The 14,780-nt window shown below is 38.1% G+C and overlaps 2 protein-coding genes across 3 annotated transcripts in view; one reads left to right on the forward strand and one right to left on the reverse strand.

Moving 5' to 3' along the window:
• The first annotated feature begins 780 nt into the window (after positions 1-780).
• Positions 781-5,484, forward strand: tmem168b (transmembrane protein 168b). The gene is made up of 4 exons (XM_027135541.2): positions 781-2,463; positions 2,631-2,773; positions 2,936-3,210; positions 3,956-5,484. Exons 1-4 carry the CDS (start codon positions 1,330-1,332, stop codon positions 4,501-4,503), a joined length of 2,100 nt encoding a protein of 699 aa, XP_026991342.2. The 5' UTR covers positions 781-1,329; the 3' UTR covers positions 4,504-5,484.
• Positions 5,485-7,000: 1,516 nt separating this feature from the next.
• The window catches only part of cacna2d4b (calcium channel, voltage-dependent, alpha 2/delta subunit 4b), a 30,148-nt gene continuing 22,368 nt past the window's right edge, over positions 7,001-14,780 (reverse strand). Inside the window, exons 28-38 of one of the 2 annotated variants that reach the window (XM_027135075.2) lie at positions 14,717-14,761; positions 13,793-13,855; positions 13,060-13,130; positions 12,093-12,168; positions 11,816-11,868; positions 11,665-11,720; positions 10,642-10,662; positions 10,211-10,328; positions 9,365-9,480; positions 8,504-8,586; positions 7,001-7,887 (exon numbers count right to left, since the gene is read on the reverse strand). In XM_027135075.2, coding sequence (XP_026990876.2) covers positions 7,795-7,887; positions 8,504-8,586; positions 9,365-9,480; positions 10,211-10,328; positions 10,642-10,662; positions 11,665-11,720; positions 11,816-11,868; positions 12,093-12,168; positions 13,060-13,130; positions 13,793-13,855; positions 14,717-14,761 — 795 coding nt within the window. In that variant the 3' untranslated portion in view covers positions 7,001-7,794. The remainder of the gene's footprint in view (positions 7,888-8,503; positions 8,587-9,364; positions 9,481-10,210; positions 10,329-10,641; positions 10,663-11,664; positions 11,721-11,815; positions 11,869-12,092; positions 12,169-13,059; positions 13,131-13,792; positions 13,856-14,716; positions 14,762-14,780) is intronic. The other variant, XM_047802713.1, reaches the window with a different exon arrangement.

Raw genomic sequence — 14,780 nt, forward strand, 5'->3', positions numbered from 1 at the left:
ACAAAATTGAAAATACAAAAGAATAAAAAATAGATTGATGGAAATTGACACTAGTGAAATAAAGTATGCATAATGTATGTAAATACACACGTTGTATGCGTGTGAGAAAGAAAGAAGAGTAGGTAGATTCATAGAATTCGCCGCAGACGTTTATCCAGGGTCACTTACATTTACCTCATTTATACAGTGAGTAATTTAGCATGAAGGGCAATTCTGAGAGTGGAAACAACCTGCTGATTAAAAAAAAAAAGGGTTTAAGGGAAGTTTGTTAATTTGAGCTTCCCAGATGGATATAGTTACTCTATCATTGCTCTTTATAACCATAAAAGCCTTCCAGAATGCACAAAACCTCAAACCTTAAGATGGAAGAGCTACAACAGCAGAAGACCAGATCAGTATGTCAACCAAGAACAGGAATCTGAAGCTATCATGGTCACAGACCATTTATTTTAAGATTAGACAAAGAGACACAATCACCTGGTCTATATCCAATTTTCAGCTGTCCAGATGTAGTGAGTATGTGCATGATATTGTGCATTATGATGCTGCCACATGATTGGCTGGTTGGACAGGTGCATGAATGAGCAGGTCCTGGTGTTCCTTTATACTATGATAGTGTACAAACTGCATAAATACCAAAAATAACAGGACGTATTTTCAACAAACGCTTTTTAAAGCGTGTATAAAGGCTCGATGATGGAAATGAGGCATTTGAAAATGTAAAATCTGCTTGCTTTGAGCTGCCTGCTACAGTATGACATGTAATTACATGTGAAACAGACAGAGACGCCAAACGAGTTTTGTGTCGGTCCTACTGGGCTTCCGTAGGTTTTTACAAACCCGGAAAAAAATGGCGGATAATGAGCAAAGTTTTTAAAGTGGTTAGCTAGCTTTTATAAAGTCGTTTAGAGGAGGTATTATGTCATTGTTCTTATAAATAAAATACTCTCTGGTGTAGTTAGTGACAAACATATTCTCTGTTACACCCTGTAGTTACATGTTTGTTTGTTTGTTTGTTATTTACCGGTTTGCTTTGTTATTGTTACTTTAGCTTGAAAACACCAGACTTGTTTTGCTCTAAAAGTAAAATACAACAAAGTTTGTGTAGTTGTGATGGTTTGTGTCGCATCTAGCTTGTGTTTTAATACAGCTGGTGGTTGTCATGAGCTAGCTGAATTAGCCAAGTGCAGCTCCAGTCAGAAGCAGAAGTCGTCATTAAGAGATTATTCACTTGGTCTTGTGTTTTAAACAACGTCGTGAGGATGAAGCTACAAACAAACGTACGGCGTAATTTGCATTGTCGCTGAATTTTTTTGTCGAGGTTCAGAAATGTGCAGGTTTCTGCGTTACTGTTTCAGTCATTCACTTTATACAGCCATGAACAGACTGGAGGAGCTTCCGGCTGGAGCGAGTGTGCGCTCGTCGGTTCGTTACTTGGGCTATTTGTCCACGCTGAACCTGCTCGTTGCGATATGTCTGGGTCTGTATACGCTCTGGGAGAACACAGCAGAAACTGTCCTTCTGGTCATCTTCATCCTGGCCCTTTTTGTCTTGGGTATCGTCAGCATCCTTTACTACTACTTCGGTATGGAGAGGATCAGTTTCGGACTCTTTCACCTGTGGTTGGGATTCCTGCTTGGTTTGCTGGGGTTTCTTAAGAACCCTTCCGTAGCTGATTTAAAGGAGCAAGTCAGCAGTTACATGCTGATAACCAGCATGGTTATAAGAACACTGTGGGCTCTGGTGGAACGAATCTGCGGCTGCACCAAACAAAGACCGGCACTCCTGACCTCTGCTGAGATGTTGGAGCTTATAGGATTTGCTGTGGCCAGCACAAGCCAGTTGGTCCATGCCTCCATGAGCCTCGTAGCACTGACATTGGCTGTTGCCGCTATGCTTGTGGACTTGCGTATGAAGTCTTTCCTGGCCCTTCCTAACCTCATCTGCTTCTCTGTAGTAACAGCGCTCTTCTTCTTCAACTCTCTGGGCATTTCTCCAAACCCTTACGTGCTGGTGTGTTTTCTCTGCCGCCTCCTGTGTGAGCCCCTCTTGGATCTGTACTTCAGTGGCCTGTCAGTGACCGAGCGTTGGTCCCCGTTTCTGAGAAGAGGAGGTTTGTGGAGGCGACTCAGTCTCCTGCCTCTGCTTTCTGTTGAAATCACGTTCCTGGTTCTGGCTGCTTTCAAGATGGGTGAACTGGACCAGTGGTATTTGGTGATACCGGGTTTCTCGGTATCCAGTTTTTTCTGGATCATCTGCCACGTGGTCTTCTTGGTTACCCTCTGGGGTTTCCATAGCAAGCTGAGCGACTGCCAAAGAGTGTGTGTGGCTCAGAGGGCTAATCCTGGGGCATTGGACAGGGTGATGACCTCCAAAGGCATGCGTCACTTCTGCCTTGTCTCAAAACGCTTAGTGCTCTTCAGTCTTGTGTCCACGGCTGTACTCGGTGCACTTTCATGGCAGGTAGGTCATTTATTTGTTTGTTTGCTTTTCAGGTTTGTCCTGAATGCCTTGTAGTTCAGCTGAACGATGAAAAGTCATCAAGATGACTAAATATCATGTAATGCATAACATTTCTTCAGTATGCAATATGTAAACAAACCTGAGAATAATCCATTTTTATCTCGCAGCCAAACAGCAGCCTGTTCATAGGGGTGTTTCTGCTGGTTCTGCCTCTCGAGTCTCTGGCTTATGGGCTTTTCTATGAGCTAGGAAACTGTCTTGGAGGAACGTGTGTGGGTTATGCAGTGGTCATCCCTACAAACTATTGCAGGTACATGATGGAGTGTGTGTGTGTGAGTGAGTGAGTGAGTGTATGTAAATGTGATTTTCTTGACAAACTGGGAGAAGTATAGTGAGCTGTCCCTTTTTGTAGCAGAATGTTTTCTCCTAGCTTTAATTAAAACACTAACATTAGCATGTTTATTTTTTCCAGTGTGGATGGACAGCCCACACCATTGCCCCCGGATGAGGTGCAGGAGCTGAATCGGCGCACTACAGGCATGCTGAACAATGTGCAGCACTTCTTCTCCCACCACATGATGAAGATTCATGGCTGCGATTACTCCAGCAGTGGTGTGACGCGGGATGCAATGCATTCCAAGATCCGCTCCTTCCTAGAGGCACACACAGCGGATGGTCCGCGCTACGACACGTACATCCTGTTCTACAGCGGCCACACGCACAGCACCGGAGAGTGGGCTCTCATAGGTCAGACAGAAATAAGTGTCATTCAGTACATCTCTTTAAACAGCAATCTCTACCAGCTGAGAGTTACGCTGATTCTTCTACAGTTGAAACCATGTTGTTATATTAAGTCGTGTTCATTGTTTCATACTGAACATGCTCATAAACAGAAAGCAGGAAATGATGCAGTGATCGAAATGTGCTGATCAGGCAGTTTCAGTTCTGTGAAAATTATCAAGAGGAAGCACTACAGACTTTTTCCGCAATCCAAATAACTGATTTATTTATTTATTTTTACTTTTGGTTGCTCCATGTTCGGGGGCGCCACAGCGGATCACATGGTCCACATATTAGATTCGGCACAGGTTTTATGCCGGATGTCCTTTCTGACAACCTATAACCTAACCCTCCTATTTTGTTGAAATAAGAGCAGACAGAGCATATGCAAGTCTCACTGTTATTTTATCTGGGCTTGGGACCGGCACTGAGAGTACAGTGTCTGAGTTATTGCCCTGTTTGGGAATCAATTTCAGGCCGCGGGAATGAGGGCGCAGGATCCTGCCGCTGGGCCACCAGGAGGCTTAATCCAAATAACTGATAAAACATTTTATTAAACTTGAGGAATGTGTCTGAGACACGTTGCTGATAAGTCATAGTGCAATTCACACCAACACCATGAAGTGAAACAGTTATCAAATCAAATAGCTGTTTTCTGTTTAATTTAACTTTTAAAAGGATTAAATATCATTAATCATATTTTCTTTTTCAGGTGGAGAAGTGGTGCACTTGTCTGAGATTGTGCAGATGTGGAGGGAGAAAAACGACGATTACTCCTCTCGCCTCATCGTCGTGCTCGACACAGAGAACTCGCTGCCGTGGGTGAAGGAGGTGCGCAAAGTGGAGGGGGTTTATGTAGCAGTACAAGGGGCCATACTGGTGAACTCGATGGACATAGAGCTCCAGAACCTACCTCAGATTGGACATTTCACCGCCGAGTGGGTGGAGTTTAACTGCAACCTCGACAGCAACGTGAGCTGGGCTGAGCTCGACCGCACCGTCAAGGCAACCTATGGCATCTCCAGCCACTGGGGGGACTACAAGCTGCACCTGCCTACAGGAAGCGACGTCAATAAGCACTGGAGGCAGAATTTTCCACGCTGGACTTATCCTGTGGTGCAACTGGCGCACTGGAGCGTCTCTCTGGACCTGTTCTGGATTTGCAGCATGTGTATGTGCTTCCTTCGCAGGCTCAAGTTGAGGTGGTTTCCTCCCACAGTGCTCGACACCGGCCAGGGCTTCAAACTGGTCAGGTCGTAAGAACAGACAGAGCATATGCAAGTCTCACTGTTAGGGGTAGACCTTAGCGATTATTAGCACTCAAATGTGACATGGATCTAATGAGCCCAAGCAATAACAGTTTGTAGTTTGAGAAGGATTTGCTCAAGTCAGAGAGCGTGTGCACGTGTTTCCACAGAGGAAATTGTAAAAGTTTTAAAGCAAAACCAGAAGCACTGCAATGCAAGACACTAACAGCGCATGATTTCATATTCAACTAATTATACTAATCTTTGTTTTTGTTTTTGTTTTTTTACACCATTTGACGTACTCGCTCAGGGACAGGGATTCATCCCTAAAGTAAAACTCGGAGTGTTTGTTAAACAATGTCTTTATGCTCAAAGCTTTTCACGTTCCCTGTTACCTGCTAACTCGAGTACAACTAGAGCTCGATGAAATTCAACGACATTCGTTTTAGGTTACAGGTCTCAATGGTCAGAATTTACGATCAGATTTATTTACGATGATCTATTTATATTGATGTATTTTTTCGGAAAAATTAATATTTGACTTAAAAGCATTTTGTCCTTTTGTAAATTTTGATATTTATTCTTTACCTCATAGGCAATTTGAGCTTTAAGGGGAATTCAGGAACACTGTGCTTTTGCATTAATACAATCTGAGCTGTTGGTCCACAGGGATGATCACAAGGTTATTTAATGACCTAATGTTTGCAAAAGGAAAAAATATATTTAGACCTTAGCTAGACTAAATACGTCTAGTATAATAACTGGCCTATCATAACTTGTTGCTTTTAACAAAAGGGTTTTTTGTTTGTTTTTGTTTTTCTGTTTTCAAATAAGTGCCTTATTATGGCTGCGACTCTTCACTAACAAGCCAGTCATTATCTGCAATTGACCTGTTTATATAAAAGAGTGATGTAAAAAAAAAAAAATCAGATTACCTCAGAGACGTGTGAGGCTAATGAACAAAAGCTGATAACCAATAAAGTTGTAAATTTGTTTTTTTTGTTGTTGTTGTTGTTTTTTTATAACAGTGACATGACACGCATGAAATAAACACTTCCTTCCCTGGAATTTGTCTTTACAGCATTTGTGTGTCCGGATTAATCTTTTTAATTAATTCTAATCCTAAACATAGGAAATGTTTAGTTAGTAGTTATGGTTATTTACAGTATGTTTCATTCAGCAAAAACCTTTTCCTGACTGCGGGTTTGATCCTGTTCCTCGGTGCCATGGACAAAACAGTGTAAATATGTACTTTTTATTCTTTACATCACCAGATCAGTTCTGTGTTTACTCTAAAACACAAAATCGAACTTTTTATTTATAGATTCATTTGTAAAACTAATAAAAAAATGTGTCCTCGTGTATATTATTATTATTATTATTATTATTATGTATTTTTAAGGCATATGAGTACTTAATTGAATTAATTAGCAGATACATTCGATCAGATGTTGGATGCTGTGTTTCATGGAGCTTTAAGGTTTATTTCAAATTGCAGACCTCTCACACATCATTGTACACTTTACTCCAAAGTGAATTTGCCTTCTCTGTCAAATCGCCGGCTTACTCACCTTTATATTTTTATATATATAAGGGTATTATAGGCAGGCTGCCAGGCTACATATCTGAATTTCTTTTTTTTGTACAGAGTACTTCTGGTTTACGGTCCCAGAAAATTATTTCATTAAATGTTCCTCAAGCTAGGACAGAGCTTTTTAAAAAGGCTTTTATGTTTTTTGCACCTTCAACTTGGAATGAACTACAGAAATCACTAAAGCTACAGAGTCTAATTTCCTTAAATGATTTTAAACATTATGTTAAATCTATAGAACATGAGTCCATTCACACTTGCAAATGTTTTAATTAATGACACTTTTATTTAAATTGAAATGCACTTGAGTTGTCTTTTGTCTTTTTGTTTGTTTTGTGATTGTGTGATTTAATTTGTTCTGCTATTTTGGCCAGGTCTCTCTTGAAAAAGAGATTCTATATCTCAATGAGACTAATCTGGTTAAATAAAGGTTAAATAAATGAATAAAATATAGTCCTTTATAAATATTATGAATAATTACTGCTTTCTGCATGACAAGCAAGAAGTTTTTCAAGATCTAATAGTGTGAAAATGATCCAAATGATACAAAATGTTGAGGTAAATACAGACAAACCTTGTTTTGTGTCGTTAGTTCTAAGAATCATGACTTAAGTGCGGGCACGGTGGCTTAGTGGTTAGCACATTCGCCTCACACCTCCAGGGTAGTTCGATTCCCGCCTCTGCCTTGTGTGTGTGGAGTTTGCATGTTCTCACTGAGAACTCCCCGTGACCTGGGGTAGATCGGATAAGCAGTAGAAAATTAATGAATGAATGACTTAAGTAAAAAAAATTAAGCTCTGAAATTCAAACAAAGAAAATAAATAATATCATCATCTTATTATTTTCTTTTTTCTTCTTCTTCTTCTTATTCTTCTTCTTCTTATTATTATTATTATTATCATCATTATTTATTGAATATTTATTACAATTCATTTTCAGCTCTTTTCACTGTAACATTAGGAGAATAACTCATTTCCATGTGATTCAGGAACTGGTCCGTCACCTGAGCAGAATATTTGGTTATTTTTCTGTCCCTGTGTCCTGTTGATTTAAATATCTCAAATATTAAAAATGTTTTAAACAAAAATAACCTATCAAACTAACCCTAGAATCATGTAATTGAAGCTCAAAGTGTACATTTTATTTCATGCAGCCAAATGTTTAAAATAAAGATATTTATTAATAAACTCTATGTGAACGTTGATTAGGTCACACATACTGTGTGTTTAATGCTTGGATTTGTAGCTGTGGCATGGTAAATAATAATAAAATTTTAAAATATGAATAATAATTATAATAATAAATGTTAAGGATAATACAGCATTAACTGGGCCAGACGTGACCTTTTTCCAGCATGTAATTCTTTACATAAACACTATAAAAACTATATAAACCATTTTAATTATTGTTAAAAATAGAATTAAATAAAACATCAGAATAAAAATTAGTGTCTGCCACTTAGCATGTAGAGTTCTTAGTTCTTCTTTTCTTCTTATAGAAGAACTATTAATAGTTCATGACTTTCAGCATCCTACTGCTGCAGAGGAAACTGTTTTATTTCAATTGTTTTGGTTAAAGCCATAAATCTGTATATCCACAGTAAATAATTCATGGTGCTGCGCTGTTCATCAAAAGCTTCTTCGCAGTTGTAAAGCAGAAGGCAGCACGCAGACTCCAGAGTTCCTGTAGCAGACGGATGTTTTTCTTTTTTCATCAGCGAAGAGTCAGCGATGTGACAAGGGATATGAAAAATAGAGCCACTGATATGGAAATCTCACACGCTCCACCACAGTCTTTTGCATTTTCCTGTAATAAAGAACAAAGCAGTTCAGCAGGGGGTTCGAGTTGAGCTCTTAAACAAGGTCCTTAACCCTCTCTGCTCCAGGGGTGTCTTAACATAGCTAGCCCTGTGTTCTGATTCAAACTTCCTAACAAACTGGAATATAATTTCTCTGTGATGTAATATATATGTGACAAATAAATAAAGGCTTCTACTTATATAATCATACTGTACACTATCTATCACCTGACACCTGACTATCACTCCCATATGAAGGGTTTCTTTATAAATTCACCATAAAGTTGGTAGATCCCTTTTACTGGGATTAAAAAAAATGGAACTACTGGAACTACTCTGACCACAACACCACTGATCTCGTTTAGGATAAACTAGAAGTCCAACTGAACCCCAGACCTAATCACCTGACCTCACTAATGCTCTTGTGGCTAAATGATCTCAAATCCACACACAGATGTTCTAAACTCTCGTGAAAAAGCCTTTGCCACAGATTAGCCGTTATAGCAGCAAAGAAAAGACAAACTCTGGATTGGGAATCTCATGTGAGGGTCATGTGACATTAGTGTCTCTATGAAGAAATCAGTACACAGTTTATTCCTTAAAAAGAAAAACAGTTCAGCTTACATGAGGATGATACGCGTGACAGGACTTGGGACGTCTGCGGATCTTCTGTGATTTCATCCTGTTACATTTTACTGTTGAGTTATGTTTGAAGGAGTTAAAGGAAAAATCCACTGTATGTGACATCATAATATCATAAAATCATTATTTATAATCAACGTTATCTTCAGTTGTAACATATTATTAATCTTTTTAGTTTTCTTTTATTCGCAAGGATTATTTAACAGTTTCCTTTATTGCCCACAATCCCGTTTGACTAACTTCTCATGCATTGGCAGCAATAAAAACATAAAACATAAATACATAAAAACATGGAATCTAAGCTTAATGTGACAGTTAATATGTAAACTTAGGGTGATTTTCTTTCAGCTGTCAAGGTCAGTGGTCAGGGCACTGGTCAGAGAGCCTGCCACTGGAATGAATGCTCTCTAAAATAATCCCAAAACGCACGGAAAAAACAGGGAGCATGATGCTCACTATGTTCCTTTACTGTTCATTTTCTGAAGCCTCTAAGCTCAAAAAAAAACAAAAATCACAGACAAAAAAAATCACAGACACGTTTGCTTACTTTTTTTTTTTTTTACGTTGATGCTTCTTTTGAGCCTAACAATTCTACGATCCTGCTTGAGTATGGACCATGACAGAAATAGTCTTCCATGATGTACATTAAACAACATAAAAAAGATATCGTTTTATGTTTTACAACACATGTAACATCACATGTGGTTTGTCTTCTAACATATACTGTAGGCCTAGAGATTCAGCATCTTTAACAGTCACACTCGTTTACCGTCTAGGGAGTTCGGGACCTGATTGAGATGCAGCCTAAGATTCTGGAGGTCTTAAAGAGACGGAGCAGGATATATTTGACTTCTTTTGGAGTGAGGGTGAGGGGGGCGTAATGGCGTGAGCAGTCACAGTCGGCTTGCACCACCAACATCACCAGGTTACTGTTCACAACCTGCTGGAGCACAAACATCCTGCAACACAACATCATCAGCCGCTCAATTTATGTTAGGAATAAAACACAGGATGTGCTGCTCAGGGAAAATCCTCCATGACAGGGTGGTGTGATGAAGTGTGACTTGAACTGATTCATTTCCTATAACAGCACATCCTGAAGTGTTTTTTCAATGGAGCAACACTTACTGTTACTGTTACCATCACTGGAGACTCCTTCGTTAAATGTGAAATAAACATATCTACATCCACATCGATCTGAGGTATTTTTGTGTTAAACAGTGACACTTTTTTATTGATTCATTATTAATCTTTTTTGTTTGTGAATTCATTTTGTTTACAGGTCACTGCAAATGTGCTGTTGCTATGGAAACAATAATGTTCTGCCAGCTGTTATTACAAAAAATAAATCAGCATCTTCTGACCAATCAGATTTAAGAATTCTACAGTCCACTTATGCTATAATAATTAATACAGTGTGAGAAATGAATTTATATGTCATGGTACTGTATTAAAATATGATTAAAAGTGCATGATTTTAGTCTAATGGTTTCCAAATTAGTATTTACTAGCTAATCCAAAACACTGATCTTTTATTTTTTATTTATTTAATTTAACCAAGAACTTCCTTGGAGAGTAAATCTCTTTTTCTGATCTGTATTTTATGCCTTGGGAGTGTTGTTCAAAAACCAGGAATAACCAAAGGCCGACAGAGCTTCATTCAGGGCTGAGGTGATTTCACCGACTCACTTTTGACAACGACCACACTTAATGATGCTGTTGGTCTCCCTGATGGAGGTGTCGTATATGAATCCGGGATATTCGGTGTTACAGGGCACCATGGATTCGACCTTCTTCTGTTTGTGTGCTGTGAGACACACAGGAAGGTCAGTATGTGATCGGTTAACAACACAATATTTCTGATCATATAGAAAACACTGGTGGCTTCCTGGTTACTTAATGTTTGTTTAAATGACATGATATTGTGCTGTCCTACATTTTTCTAATACGTATTGTACGGATCACAGTTATGGAGCATTCGACTGATCTGACTCATCTATTAAGGACAGACGAACGAGTAGGATATAAAGGATTCGTGCAGGAGCATGCTCAAAATACACACAGACAAGCATGTACATGTATGATTAGTGATGCAAGACATTTAGTAAGAAAACACTTACTAGTGTGGTATCCAGACTTGGCTGTGAGACAGTGAGGGACAGACAAAAGGACATGGAACAGCAGACAACAGGGGTACAGGCACAATACGGGAGTGATGATGGTAACATGCAGAAATGATTAGAAATGAAACAGATGTGAGGTTGATAAAAACAGTGTGACGGGGTTACAGATGCAGTCCAACACACTGGTGATGAGTATGCAAGCTGAGGAGGACGAGCGAGGTCAAACACGTGCTGTCCTGGATGTACTGGATCCTTTCTTAGAAGGCGTTTAAACATCAGGCTTCCATGAATCATCATACAGGTCAACACTTTAGGTCTTAAAATATCAATTCAATATTTAACAATATCCCTGAATCTGCTAAGATAAAAGAAGATATTGAGCATTTCAGTCTCCATGGTAACAATTGGATATTCAATAATTGTTTGCGTCTGCTACTGTGCAATATGTTACAATTTAGATTTTTATGGAAACAATTCAATATTTGACGATATCACTGAACATACTATTATACAATACAATCTTTTTATCTCTGTATTTAAGATGTTTATGTTCATCTTTGAATGTCTTTGTCATGTCCCACTACAAAGCAGGGCTTAATATGAAGCTCATATGAAAGTAGACACTCAGAGATTTATGAATTATTAGCTTTTCATAAGCATTCTGTTATTAACTAGACTTTTATGCTTAAAGTAAAGAAAATTGTTTAGTTTTTTTACACAAAAATCTAATATTAAACCCATTTCTCCTCTCAGACGCCCTAAGTGCTTTATTATAAGCAGCTAAAATAAGGTAAAACAGATGTCTCACACTAAAAGCCAGAAAAAAAATCATTTTAAGTCAGACTTACAGACAGAAAATAATTAATTTCTTTGTACTGAATGTCCGATAAGTCGATTTCCGTTCCACTGACGCAATAAAAATCCAGTGTACTGTTACAGTTGAACAATATTCTTCTAATCTCAGCACCAACACTGTACAAAATATGATATGATAACACCCCATAGATCGTTCAAACATACCGTCTACCAGAGAGTCATTATGCCACAGCCCACAGATATTGAACTCCAAAAGAAATCTGAAAGCAGTGAATGCAAAGTTTAAACAGAATAAAAAGTTTTCAAACAGATTCCTGATACAAGAGATAAAAAAGAGCACAACAAGAAACCTTACAGCATGAGGTTGGAGAAAAGCCACTTGACTGCTGCCAACAGGCTGTGGAAAGGCTGCAAAGGGTTAAAGCAGAGAGACGTCAATCGCAGTGATTGTTTCTAGGTGTAAATATTGTGTTTATATAAGTCTTATGTTGGTATCAGTTATATCAGTACTGCTATAGATTTTCTCATCCTGACTAAGACATCTTCACGACAATGTCAATATGACAGTCGGGTTTGTTAGGAGCAGCCATGTGCTAAGAGAAAAATCTACAGGAGTCTTTAGAGAGATGTACACTGAGCAGAGGTCGAGCTGCACTGGCATGATGATGGTTGTTCTTGCACATGGCCTGGTAGTCGTACAAAGTCACCCTGTAATAGGAACAGACGGATCATTTGTTACAAGAAGGTGACTTGTAGGGAGATAGAGAGTTCACAACATATCAGCAGTTGACGATATTAGCGACTCGTAGAGCTTTTGTGTGATACTGAGCACAGAAATACTGACAGACTACTGTGCATCATATACAGTGACATGATTTAAATATTAATACCAGAGCAGGGTTGAATTCTACAATATGATTTTCTTTTATTTTCTGTATCAATTCAAATTCATTCGAATTGTATAGTACGTTTAAGAACTTACACACGCACACATTTATATACAGTCCAAAAAATGTTCATTACGGTTATACACCAGTTCCTTATCCTTTTTTTAAAAATTTTTTTTAATAATACTCAGTGTATAATAATGTAGAATTTCTAACAGCATTTCTAACCATGATTGCTGTAAGTCAAATCGCAGGTTTATATTAATGTATTCCTTCTTAATATAATGTTGAAGTTTCTATAGCAACAGCTCTTTCATGGGAATTTGGATGGTGTACTATCAGTATAACGTGATGATAAAAAGATTTAAAAATCTGTCCTTATTTTAACCAAAAGTGTGGAATTGTTGACATGGTGAGGTTTTCTGAACGGAGAACCCGGATTACATGTTTATGGAAGGAGTCTCCAGTGTCAGTGCTTTTGTTAATAAGTTTTCCATCATGTTAAGGTCACGAATTATCATATAAGTAATTACTGGTATTAGCTTGTCTCGTGAAAGATCCGATTATAAATAATTCATTGTGAATTTGGGCTAATTGATGTGGTACGATGAACCATGATAAAACAACATCTTGTTATAAAATAATCAAATTTATAGGAAATTTACTTCGCTATAACATTCCCTGCTGTGTTTATCGTCTTTTCTTGAGTTACCTTTTAAACAAGCCTGATTTGAGGAGCTGAGCCATCACAGATCCGTCGATTTCCCCAAAGAATCTTCCAACCTGTGTGAGACATATCTATGTATTAGTCTGGGAATTTCTCTATATAAATATTAAAGCATCCTTTAAAATGTTTGTCTTTCTGACACTTCTTTACTTTGATTATAGAGGGATTATGTGATGAGAGATTATCTACTTAGTGAAAAAATAAATAGATAGATAGATAGATAGATAGATAGATAGATAGATAGATAGATAGATAGATAGATAGATAGATAGATAGATAGATAGATAGATAGATAAATAAAACTTGCTCTTTTTAAACAGGTCAGACAGATTAATTTTACACACACAATTACATTTCTGGCATTTAGCAGAAATTTATATAATTTAATGGGCTCAGGGACCCAGCAGTGGCGCCTTGGTGGACCAGGGATTCAAACTCATGTCCTTCCGATCATTAGTCAAGGCTAGGCTACCACACACACACACACACACACACACACACACACATTTAGTACAGAATTCCCACGATAAGCGTCCACTATTATTACAGCATATACAGTGTTTTGCATAAATATTCACCCCCCCGGAACTTTTCCACACCATGTAGTGTTACAACCTGGAATTGAATTGTCATGAATATAAACTAGCATTAAACTATTAAATATGCTTCTGGATACAGTATGCAAATGATACAAAACGCCCGAAGCTTTTATACTCACGTCACTTCTCTCCTTAGAGATCACAACGAACCCATTGTTGTCCACCAGGTAACAGTTAATATCCTGTGACAATGAAAAGCAACAATATCGTGGTTCATGTATTATTATTCATTTTTATATAATTGTCTAAGTCTATTTTTTTTCACAGCCATAAATTAAATAAATAAATGGCTCAAGAGAAAGATTCAGAAATGTTCATTTATTTGCTCAATTTAAGTCCTTGTCAGAGAACAAGTGCCTCCACGGAGTGGAAAATCAAACCCAAATGCAGATATGGCAGGAAACAGAGGTTTATTAAAAGAAACTAGACAGATAAAACACAGGGAAACATGAGGGAAGAAAAAAAAGCTAAGCAAAACTACAAAATAAACAAGATACAACAAAACAAAAAAAAAAACAAGAGCATAAAACAGAGAACAAATCCAAGAAACTGGAGGCATGCGATGACAAGGAAACAGCAAAAAACAGACGCAAGACCACAGGATAAAATAGGGAAGGTAATAGGGATGACATGAGGAACAGGTGTGCAGAGGTGGGAAAGGGTCATGTATAGGGCAAGGCAAACACATGTGGAATTTAAATAAATATCTAGCTAAATGTAATTGCACTTCAGTAAGTAGGTCATGAAGCATGTCAGGGATGTGCTCTTATAAGACAATTCTCAACATTAGGGAGGTGTGACATGGCCCTAGGTCAAGCAGTCACTGTTCTCACCACAGAAATGATTATTTTCCCATAACAGCACACACACTGAAGTGTTTAGTCCTCTTACACCACAGCAATTTGCCAATTTTTTTCAAACCCTCTGACCAATCAGCACCAAGAATTCAACAGCACTTTGGTATAACTGCAAATAATCCTCACCCACTAAAGCCAACTGTGCACACAAACATATAATGCAGTAAAGCATAAAAAAATACTCACAATGCTTTCACAGCTGAGGGGACACAACCCATCCACATTACTGCACTACAGCCAGGAAGAAGCA

This window comes from Tachysurus fulvidraco, chromosome 17 (assembly GCF_022655615.1).
Source record: "Tachysurus fulvidraco isolate hzauxx_2018 chromosome 17, HZAU_PFXX_2.0, whole genome shotgun sequence".
Classification (NCBI taxonomy): domain Eukaryota; kingdom Metazoa; phylum Chordata; class Actinopteri; order Siluriformes; family Bagridae; genus Tachysurus; species Tachysurus fulvidraco.